Below are 10,434 nucleotides of genomic sequence, written 5' to 3' on the forward strand. Positions count from 1 at the left end.
TTAGAGACAGGGTTTTTCTTTAGCTTTGGAACCTGTCCTGGAACTAACTCTTGTAGACCAGGCTGGCCTCGAACTCACAGAGATCTGCTTGCCTCCTCCTCCTCCTCCTCCTCCTCCTCTTCTTCTTCTTCTTCTTCTTCTTCTTCTTCTTCTTCTTCTTCTTCTTCTTTTTTTGGAGACTTGTTCTCAGTAAGGTAGCCTTAGCTGACCTGCCTCTTACCAAGTACCATGGTTAAAGGCCTCCCAAACCTTTTGTTGTGGCTCAAGTAGGGTATGGAGCAAAGAGACCATTGGAGAGGTAAGACAGCCAGAAGACTAGGGACAGAGGAAGGTAATTCTCAAACTGAAGACCGAGGGAAGCCTGGGGAGGTTCTAGGACATTCTGGGACAGACATATCCACTGGGGTGCTTTCTAATCTTAGGCAGTTTACTTCTAAGGAAGTGCCAGAGTTCTCAGAGGTAGAGGGCAGCTTCCACCAAGACTTCAGAAGACACAGAGAACACGCTGACGTGGCCTGTCCTGCTGTTGATACCATACCAGCAATGCATTGCTTCCCCTAGGTGCAGAGCCCAGCTGTCCTCGGAGCTCCTGGGCCTTCTCCGTGAGCCTGGGGGAGCTCAAGTCCATCCGCAGGTCCAAGCCAGGCCTCAGCTGGGCCTACTTGGTCCTGGTGACCCAGGCTGGAGGCTCCCTGCCTGCCTTGCACTTCCACAGAGGGGGTACCCGAGCCTTGCTCCGGGTCCTCAGCCGCTATCTGCTCTTGGCTAGGTAAGCCTCTGCCAGTGTTGGATCCGTGAGGCAGCATGTCTTTCTGCAGCCTGCAGTTCCTGGAAATGAGCAAAGCAGTTTTAATAGAAAGGCCCTGAAAAGATGCAGGCACATATGCCTGCCATCCCAGTGTTTGGAAGGCTGTGTGCCAGCAGGATGGACAGTTGAAGGCAGCGTGGGCTGCGTGAGGGCAGGGAGGGAAGAAACGGCCATTTGATGGCCTGCAGTAGTAGTCTCTGTTGCATACAGAGTATCTCCCCCATTCCCAACAAAGCTGCTCTTTGGCTTCTTCCTGAGTCAGTCATGTGGGCCCCGAAGTGCAATAAGTCCAGCTCTGGTCTGGAGACTTCCTTGCAGTGCCATTTTGTGATGGGAAGGGGGCTACAGACCTAGAGAAGCATGGCCTCTAGGGTCTCAGGTGCCTCAGGGCCTGTGACCTCCTGTGTGTCCCTGCTCTCCCAGCTCTCCGCAGGACCCCCGCCTCTACTTGGTCTTCCCCCATGATTCCTCCGCCCTCTCCAGCTCCTTCCATCACCTGCAGCTCTTCGACCAGGACAGCTCCAATGTGGTGTCTGTGAGTGCTGAGATGGACACAGGGCACCGTGGGTGTGATGGGGAGACCCGGAGGGGCAGCTCCAATGTGGACACCTGTCACCTTTCCCCAGCGCTTCCTCCAAGACCCCTACTCTACCACCTTCAGTAGCTTCTCTCGAGTGACCAACTTCTTCCGGGGAGCCCTGCAGCCACACCCTGAGGGCGCTTCCTCCCCTGACCTGCCCCTGCTGCCAGATGATGAGCCAGAGCCTGGCTTCGAGGTCATCTCCTGTGTAAGTGTCAAGGACCCTGTTTCCGCCTTTCATTTTTTTTTTTAAACCTGCTTCTTTTTATCTATCTTTTGTGGGCTTATTACCTTTCTTACGTCTCTATGTCTGTCTTTCACTGCTTCTCTGTCTGTCTGGCATCTGCCCAGCTTCTGGCCGCAGGTGTGATCACTCATTGTTCTTGTTCTTTCCTGAGCCCAGATTTCCTCCCATTCATTCTCTTGCTTAGCAGCCCTGCCTGCCCTTTCTCTGCCTAGCTAGTGGCCATTCAGCTCTTTATAGACCAGTCAGGTGCTTTAGGCAGGCAAGGTGAAATAAATGCAACACATCTTTACAAAATAAACACACAGGGGCTGGAGAGATGGCTCAGAGGTTAAGAGCATTGCCTGCTCTTCCAAAGGTCCTGAGTTCAATTTCCAGCAACCACATGGTGGCTCACAACCATCTGTAATGAGATCTGGTGCCCTCTTCTGACCTGCAGTCATACACACAGATAGAATATTGTATACATAATAAACACACATTCTTAGCATCATTAAAACAAAGGCAGCGAAACAAAAATAACAGCGTCATACAGTTATCGTACAGTTAATGTTCTTTGTGTGTCACACACCTCTGCCTAGTTCAAGATCCCACAGCACCTCTGTTACGTGAAATCGGTCTCTGGAGCTGTGTGAGCAGTGACTTCACAGGAGTCTTGTGTACTGGGCCAGCTGCCTGGTGCATTGGTGGATGTCTTTCTTGTGCTGGGGATCCATCTAGCCCAGGGGCTCTCTTGCATGCTAGGCAGGTTCTCTGCCACTGATTCCCACCCCAGACCCTCACTGGTGATCTCGAGCAGTGCTCCCCTGCTGAACCAGTTCCCCAACCATTACTGGTTTTTGAGGCTAAATGTCTCAGTTTTTCACCCTGGCCTTGTGCTGTGTGATCCTTCTGTCTCAGGGCTGCCTGTGGCTGCTGCTGTTCTCAGGTGCCTTCTTTTCTGGAAGCTTCCTGCTGACCCCTGGTCTTTAGGGTTCCTCCAGCCCAGGAGGGCTCGGAGCTCACCTGCCCCTGTTCTGCAGGTGGAGCTAGGGCGGCGTCCCACAGTGGAGCGGGCTCCTCCAGTCACAGAGGAAGAATGGGCCCGCCATGTGGGTCCTGATGGTCGCCTGCAGAATATCCCTGAACTGAAAAATCGGATCTTCTCAGGGGTGAGTCTCGGTGGATGTAGACTAAGGTGGGCTGGCAGCTGGCCAGGAGGAAGCCTCTGACCTGTGTGCTCCATCGCATCCCCAGGGTCTCAGCCCTGGCCTGCGGCGGGAGGCATGGAAGTTCCTCCTGGGGTACCTTAGCTGGGAGGGTTCAGCTGAAGAACACAAAGCCCACGTGCGGAAGAAAACGTGAGTGGGAACGTGCAGCCCCCACATCCTTTAGACATCTGCCCTCAAGCTCTGGCTTGGCCCCCCTAGTCTTCCAGGTTAGGGTGTCTTGGAGCCAGCATAGCCCCATCTGTGCACCATACTGGGGCTTCCACATATTCTGGTTCAAAGCCACTATATGCAGTGAATAGCCTCATCCCCCTGATGGGAGTCCCTTGCAGTCTGTTGCTGAACTGTTGTAGCTCCCACAGCTCCTTCCTGTGGGCGTCTAACCCCTTGTGAGCACCTGAGGGTGCTTCAGTGCCTGGATGTGCTTCCCAGCAGAGGCAGTGGTGACAGATACTACCAGAAGCTCATGGGGCGGCAGGACCAGGGACCTGTGTGAGCAGAGCAGGGCTGGGGAGCGATGGAACACCGGTGCTTCCCCAGGTGTTCCCTGGGTGCTGTGCTAGCGGGGACCATAGCTTCCGTGATCTCTGTCCTTAGGGATGAGTACTTCCGAATGAAGTTGCAGTGGAAGTCCGTGAGTGCTGAACAGGAGCGGAGGAACTCGCTGCTGCATGGATACCGTAGTCTCATTGGTAGGTGGCAGGGGGATTGCGGGGCAGACTGGAAGCAGTTGGGTGGATGTTGTGGCCATGGGGGTGATCTGCAGTGGAGGAAGCAGGACACGGAAAGAGGTCTTGGGGCCTTGTCGGCTCTCACTGGGAGATTGTGTGACTTTACCCCCTGTGCCTCTATTTCCCCAGAGTCTCACACTGGGGGTGACAATGAGAGGTTCTGGGGAGCATGAGCCCTGAAGCTGAGGGCTGTCAGCATGCAGGAGAGTAGGGCTGGTGCCTGTGACCAGCTAGGAAGGCCAGCTAACCTTTCTTGTGCTCCTACCATGTTGGGCCCCCACAGAGAGAGATGTAAGCCGCACCGACAGGACTAACAAGTTCTATGAAGGCCCTGAGAACCCAGGGCTGGGCCTGCTCAATGACATCCTCCTAACCTACTGCATGTACCACTTCGACTTGGGTGAGCGCTGCACTGATGGGGCGAAGGCTGGGTGTCTTAGGTGCTTAAGGTGATGTAGCTGACCCTGTGTTCCCCCAGGCTATGTTCAGGGCATGAGTGACCTCCTGTCCCCAATCCTCTTCGTTGTTCAGAACGAAGTGGATGCCTTCTGGTGTTTCTGTGGCTTCATGGGACTTGTGGTGAGGCACAGGATGGGAGAGGGTGTGGGGACAGCCACTGAGGTGTCCAGTCAGTACTCTGCTCTCACACTTCCTCCTGCTTCCTGCAGCATGGCAACTTTGAGGAGAGCCAGGAGACTATGAAGCGGCAGCTTGGGCAGCTCTTGCTGCTTCTGCGGGTGCTAGATCAGCCACTGTGTGATTTCCTGGGTAGGTCCTGTGTGCGACCATCTGAATGAGAAAAACGTCCCAAGTAACCTGGCATCAAAGCCTAGGGGGATGGGGAAGCCTGCCCACCATAGGTTAGGTGAGGTTTCTTTGGACCTTCAGCTAGGACCGCTGCATTCTAGCTGGGAGTTCCTTGTTGCTTGTTTAAAATGAGAAATGCTGAAGAGGCCAGGGTTCAGTTGTTGGGATTCCCAGCTAACGTGCGTGAAGCTCTGGAAAACTGGGCAAGTGCGGCACCCGTAATCTCAGCATGATGGGGTAGAAGCAGGAGGATTTGAAGCCACATAGTGAGTTTAAGCCTGAGCTAGTGAGACCCTGAGTGTGTCCTTGAGGAACCTGGAACCGTGCTGGCTGGGAGGTCACTTTCTGTGCCTAGGGAGACAGTTGCTCCTGTCAGGAAGTCCCCTGGAAGCGCAGTTCTTCTGGGTGTGTGGCGTTTTGTCTGCCACACTTGCAGGACAGCCTGAGACAGATTTCACTTACCTGCTAGATATTCTGGCCACTAATTGTCTAGACAAGGTCCTCAATTATGCTGGCTTGGGGGGGGACCGTGTCCATGGTACCACTCATGCTGTCCTCAGGTTACTACACCGACTGACATTCTTGGGGTGCTTCTGGCACCGGCCCCGGTTCCCATCCCTCTAAAGGGAGGCAGTGGTGGGAGCGTCCTATGCAGCATGTGTGTGCAGCCATGCCTGTCGTCTGCCTATCCTAGCTGCTGAGTCCACTGTGATCTAGACTAGGGCTTGGCCACCAGCTGCAGGCAAGGCTAACTGCCTGCTGTCGTCTAGATTCCCAGGACTCTGGCTCACTGTGATCTAGACTAGGGCTTGGCCACCAGCTGCAGGCAAGGCTAACTGCCTGCTGTCGTCTAGATTCCCAGGACTCTGGCTCACTGTGATCTAGACTAGGGCTTGGCCACCAGCTGCAGGCAAGGCTAACTGCCTGCTGTCGTCTAGATTCCCAGGACTCTGGCTCGCTGTGCTTCTGCTTCCGGTGGCTGCTCATCTGGTTCAAGAGGGAATTTCCCTTCCCTGATGTCCTTCGGCTGTGGGAGGTGGGCAGCCAGCTGGGGTGAGATGCTGGTGGAAGGGTGGGGAGGTCAAGGGGGATGGGCAGGTCAGAGTCAGGCTTCAGGGTTCCTTCTGATACCCCAGGTCTTGTGGACTGGCCTTCCTGGCCCCAATCTGCACCTGCTGGTGGCCTGTGCCATCTTGGACATGGAGCGGGACACCCTGATGCTGTCTGGCTTTGGCTCCAACGAGATCCTTAAGGTGAAGTGAGGGCACTTCCCTTGACGTGGGCAAGTCCACCCGCAGTGTGTCCTGTTGACCTTGTTGTCTGGGTGGGGTTGGAACTCTTGTCCCCAGTGAGGGTCCTTCCTAGTGTGCTCCAGTGTCCAGGTGTGCTAGCAGGGGATGCTGTGTTACCTTGTGGCAGGCCAGGGAATCCTGAAGGCCTCTTCTAGCTGGGGCAAGTCTGCTTCCCTCCAACCCCAGAAGGAAGGCGGGCATGTGCCTTACCCTGCCCTTCCTGCAGCACATCAATGAGCTGACCATGAAGCTGAGCGTCGAGGACGTGCTGACCCGGGCAGAGGCCCTGTACAGGCAGCTGACTGCCTGCCCAGTGAGTCCTTTGCTCTTTATAGGGAATAAACCCCCATGGCTCTTCCCGCCAGGCCCTCCCCATCCCCCCCTTTTGACTCCACCCCTACCCATCACCTAGCCTTTTGGATGCTTTTCCCCCTTACCCCCAGGAACTGCCACACAATGTGCAGGAAGTCCTGGGGTTGGCGAAGCCTGAAGAGCCTAGTAGCCTGTCTCCTCCCGTATCCCCGTTGCCACTGTCGCCTACTCGGGCCCCGCCACCCATGCCTCAGCGTGAGGATGTCCCGCAGCCTGATAGCAGCCTGGAGATCTTGCCTGAGGATGACGATGGCGCTGACTCCTAGCCCGCACCTGACTGGGTTCTCGGAGATTGCCAGTCCTGAGGCCCATGTGGAAAGGAGACCTGGAGCAGGAGACCTTAAGCCGGCCAGTGGAGGTTGAGGATTCCCTGAACCTGCTCACCAGCGGCTGATGTGAGGCAATAAACCATTGACTGTGTGCTGGAGACCAGTAAGCCTTGTTTTTCAGATCTCGCTCATAGCCCAGACTGGCCTCAAGGCTGTCGAGTTTTCTGTTCTTCCATCAGCCCTTTATCCTCCTGTAGCTTATGATCTCCACAGTGCAGTGTTCACCCAAGTGTCACCCGCCCAGGGCAGCTACATTCAGGAAACCAGAGCAGTGGAAAGGGAGGGAGGGAGCTGGGCCTCTGGGTTTAACAAAAAAATAATTTTATTGTGGGCTATTATTGTAGGTGGCCTGCTCTAGATTAGTCTGGGTTGGGGACTGGGTGCCTCTTCCCCCTTTGCACGGAGTGTGACCTGCCCCTCTGTGCAGATGCCAGTGCCGCTGGGGACCAGATCCCACGTGCTTGTGTCCCCTGTGCATGTGCTCTTCAGGGATGACATGCCCATGCATGTGTGAAGGCATGATATTCTTGTGTGTGTGTGTATGCCCCTTCCCCTGGGGAATGGTCTCTACGAACACATGTCCCCGCAACTCAGGGATGGCCTCCACAAACACGTGGCCCACCGGGATGGTCTCTTCATGTTGGGACTCCTGCCCCTCTAGGATTTCCTCCTGCTGCTGCTCACCTGGGCTGACCTCTTGATCCTGATCCTCTCTGGCCTCTGCATGTGTGCGCTCCTGCTTCCGGAGACTGGCATGCTCCTGCTTCTGGGGGCTGGGCACCCTGAACACATGGTTATTGATCTTCACCGCCGCCCGCAATGCGGATTTGACAGCAGTCTCTACCCAGCCATGTGGAAGGGCTGTGTGCTCACCCGCGAAGTAAATGCGGCCATAGGGGGATGACCAGTCATAGTTCTCATTCCCCTGCCCAAACAATGGCGGCTGCACCACAAAGCCACCCTGGCTGTGCGGGTCCTCTGCCCAGCGTTTGACTACGCCCGTGCCGTCCCACAGGCGGTACACGACTGGCCCATGCAGGGCCGCCAAGTCCTTGAGCGCCACGCGCATGGCCTGTTCTGTGCTCAGGCCGGCAAAAGGGGCTGCAGCATCCGACCACGTGTACGAGGCCAGTAGTAGGGAGCCCTCGCCCGGCGCTGGATAGAATATAAGGCGCGATGGGCGGTCAGTGTTGGAGTGGCCGCCCTCGATGTGCTCCTCGTGCCAGAAGGGCCGGCGGAAACTCAGGAAAACCTTGCTGGCTGCCACGTAGTGCAGCGCGCGCAGTGCCTCCTGCCTCCTCCGCGTCAGTGGCGGCGTGAAGGTGATGCGCTGCAGCGCAGGCCCACTGGCGGTCAGCAGAACCAGGTCGGCCATCAGCACCTTCAGGCTTCGAGACTGTACCGAACTGGCGATGTGCACGAGCACATCGTGCGCCCCCTGAGTGATCGCCACCACGGGTGCATTCAGTACCACCGGCCCGGACAATGAGCTCAGCAGCGCGCGTGGCAGCAGGTCCCAGCCACCCACAATGCGGCTGTACCTGCAGGGTAGGGCAAGCACATTGACCCAGGTTGAAGCTTAGCTCTTAAGGAAGGCCCTGCCTCTCCCAGGACGCTCCTCCCTGTGACTTGTCCCATCTACTGTGCCCTCACCGAAGTCGGTCGCTCAGGCAGCTGTGGGCATGTAAAGCCTCTGCAAAGCTGAGGTAGAAGAAGCCCTCCTTGGACATCACGTCTCCCAGGAGCTGCACGGCTGGCCGGGTCAGGTTGCCCTCCCCAAGGAGGTATTCCTGTGCAATTGGCAGGAGCCCTGGTCAGACCCTTCCCTGCTAAGCCCTGGACCTCAGCCATCTCTTGTGACAGGACAGGTGAACAGCCTTACCAGCAGCGTGTGCCTATTGAACTTCTTCATGGCTTTCTTGCAGCCCAAGGCCTTGAGGTCCTTGAGGGCCTGTGGGGGACAATCAGAGGGGCCCTGGCTGCAGTGGGAACAGCCAATCACCCCTATTCAAGTCCCAGACTTTGGCTCATACTGCATAATCCTCCTCTGTAGCTGGAAGTCCTCCCAAACACTGGATAGCCCTCATCTGCCCACCCAGTCAGCATTGCCTTTTGTTTTTGTGCCGGCCAGGAAGTTCAGTAATTGTGTCTAGACCATTGTGGGCGTAGGCAGGTGAGGGTCTCCCATAGCCCAATAGGGTGCTGCTACCAGCTAAGTCTTTAGCAGTTTCCCCTTGGAAACAACTCTCCTTGGCTCCCCAGACCCAGAGGAGTGCTATAGCACTCCCAGCAACAGCAGCAGCCTGGCCCCCAAGGCCCAGCAGCCTCCATCACCCTTTCTCGCGGCAGGTAGTACTGATTTTAAGGTGTGGAGGGCAGAACCACTTTGGAGCTGTGCCACCTCTCCCACCGCATGTAGACTCTCCTGCCTGGCAATTAGTTATCTTCCTTCAGGCTTCTTACAAACATGGCCTCCAGCCCCTCTACTCTGCGCTCCTTGTTCGGGGTCAGAAGGATGTTCAGGCAGATACATTGAGGATGCAGACTTAGGGATAATGGATGAGCCAGGTGGCGTTCCAGAAGCAGAGGGTATGCCTGGATCACTAGGTGGGTGTGGGGGAGGGGAAGCTATCTAGTAGGTCTGGCCCATGGGCTTAAGAGGCACTGGGAGCCCTATCAAGCTGTGGGCAGGGCTAGCTTCTGTGTGGAAAGATCCTCTGGGACAGGAGGATGATGCCTAAGAGACTGTCTATGGCAAAACTGCTGGAAGGGCTACAGTAGAGAATGCGCTGTGAGATGCAGAAAGCACAGGCTGGCCGCCAGCAGAGCTGCGGAGTAAACCTTAACAGGGTGCTAGTAAAGACAGAGCGCGGGCAGGGCTGGGCTCAGCAGGAAGCTGGTAGCCACCTTGTTGAGTGCCATCTGGTAGATGTCCTCTGGGGAGCGGCCTCTCTCCCTGTGGCTCAGGTCGTAGCCCAACTTTTCTGGCATCTTCTCCACCACATAGTTCCGCAGCTTCACGTCATTCACCTCGGTCCATGTGTTCTCATCATACTGCGTGAACTGGGTCAGGTTGAGGCCCAGGCTCCTACAGAGCATGTGCAGGATCCTGGAAATGGAAGGCTGCATGAAGAAGGCCTGGCCTGGTACCGCAGGAGGACCAGTACAGACAGGCTTGGAGCTGGGGGTGGGAACCGCACAGATGGGAAGGTGAGTGATGGCACTAGGAGAGTGCTGAGCCAAGCTGTATTAGCCAGGATGATGGTGAGGGCTGTGAGTGAGAAGTGAGGTCGGGACCCGACTTTGGAGTGGGAGGGAACATGGGTAACACTGGAGCAGAGTTGGGGGTGCAGCTTGAGGCCCGAGGTTGACAGACAGTACCTTCAGAACAAAGAGCATGGACTAGGGATGGAGCTGGACTCTCACTGAGCCCAGGGCAAGGACAGAGCTGGGATTGGCTGAGCCTAAATCAGGGATGGGAGTTGGCTGAATATAAGGTGGGGGTGGAGGTGGGCTTTGGCTCAGCTTTGGTGCAGAGGTGGAGCTCTGTTACCTGGCTGGGATCTCACCTGTGGGAGCTGGGCATTCGCATGGCCCCCAGCTCCCCTATCCAGCCTGTCTTCCCATCCCGGAAGGTGAGGATGCGGCCCCCAATCCTATTATCTGCCTCCAGGACCGTGACCTAAAGATGAGGTGAGGCAAGCAGGAACCTCAGCTCCCCTGGCTGCACTCACAGCAGCCCCTGCCTGTCTTGCTCCCCACAGTGAGGCACACCTAGACTGGAAGAGCCTTTCTTCAGGGTGGAGGGGAGGGGCTGCTACAACAGAGAAAGTCCACCAGATGGACTGCGGAGGGACTTCCCAGCCTAAGGCAGAAGTAGGGAGATTCCTGGTCTGCACGCAAGACTGGGGGGCTGGCCCATTCTCATTCCTGGGTTTTGGTGAAGGGGACACTCGCCCTTGGGAATTTCTTAGTGCTTCTCCGAACACAGATCCCCATTTTGACTATGACAATTACATTAAGAGGAATTAGGCCCGCCTTCAATCCCAGCACTCGGAAGGCA

The 10,434-nt window shown here is 56.3% G+C and overlaps 2 protein-coding genes across 3 annotated transcripts in view; one reads left to right on the top strand and one right to left on the bottom strand.

Moving 5' to 3' along the window:
* The window catches only part of Tbc1d17 (TBC1 domain family member 17), an 8,830-nt gene extending 2,359 nt beyond the window's left edge, over nucleotides 1-6,471 (top strand). Inside the window, exons 5-17 of one of the 2 annotated variants that reach the window (XM_026789096.1) lie at nucleotides 562-769; nucleotides 1,232-1,343; nucleotides 1,435-1,596; nucleotides 2,655-2,783; nucleotides 2,869-2,972; nucleotides 3,438-3,532; nucleotides 3,855-3,971; nucleotides 4,050-4,150; nucleotides 4,240-4,339; nucleotides 5,317-5,414; nucleotides 5,515-5,631; nucleotides 5,897-5,983; nucleotides 6,114-6,471. In XM_026789096.1, the coding sequence (XP_026644897.1) occupies nucleotides 562-769; nucleotides 1,232-1,343; nucleotides 1,435-1,596; nucleotides 2,655-2,783; nucleotides 2,869-2,972; nucleotides 3,438-3,532; nucleotides 3,855-3,971; nucleotides 4,050-4,150; nucleotides 4,240-4,339; nucleotides 5,317-5,414; nucleotides 5,515-5,631; nucleotides 5,897-5,983; nucleotides 6,114-6,308 (1,625 nt within the window). In that variant the 3' untranslated portion in view covers nucleotides 6,309-6,471. Of the gene's footprint in view, nucleotides 1-561; nucleotides 770-1,231; nucleotides 1,344-1,434; nucleotides 1,597-2,654; nucleotides 2,784-2,868; nucleotides 2,973-3,437; nucleotides 3,533-3,854; nucleotides 3,972-4,049; nucleotides 4,151-4,239; nucleotides 4,340-5,316; nucleotides 5,432-5,514; nucleotides 5,632-5,896; nucleotides 5,984-6,113 lie in introns of those variants that run through there. The other variant, XM_005366849.3, reaches the window with a different exon arrangement.
* A 222-nt stretch (nucleotides 6,472-6,693) lies between these two features.
* The window catches only part of Il4i1 (interleukin 4 induced 1), a 6,889-nt gene continuing 3,148 nt past the window's right edge, over nucleotides 6,694-10,434 (bottom strand). The window contains exons 3-7 of the mRNA XM_026789069.1: nucleotides 9,941-10,053; nucleotides 9,279-9,480; nucleotides 8,254-8,322; nucleotides 8,025-8,161; nucleotides 6,694-7,912 (exon numbers count right to left, since the gene is read on the bottom strand). Coding sequence (XP_026644870.1) covers nucleotides 6,694-7,912; nucleotides 8,025-8,161; nucleotides 8,254-8,322; nucleotides 9,279-9,480; nucleotides 9,941-10,053 — 1,740 coding nt within the window. The remainder of the gene's footprint in view (nucleotides 7,913-8,024; nucleotides 8,162-8,253; nucleotides 8,323-9,278; nucleotides 9,481-9,940; nucleotides 10,054-10,434) is intronic.

Source organism: Microtus ochrogaster, unplaced genomic scaffold, assembly GCF_000317375.1.
Source record: "Microtus ochrogaster isolate Prairie Vole_2 unplaced genomic scaffold, MicOch1.0 UNK14, whole genome shotgun sequence".
Classification (NCBI taxonomy): domain Eukaryota; kingdom Metazoa; phylum Chordata; class Mammalia; order Rodentia; family Cricetidae; genus Microtus; species Microtus ochrogaster.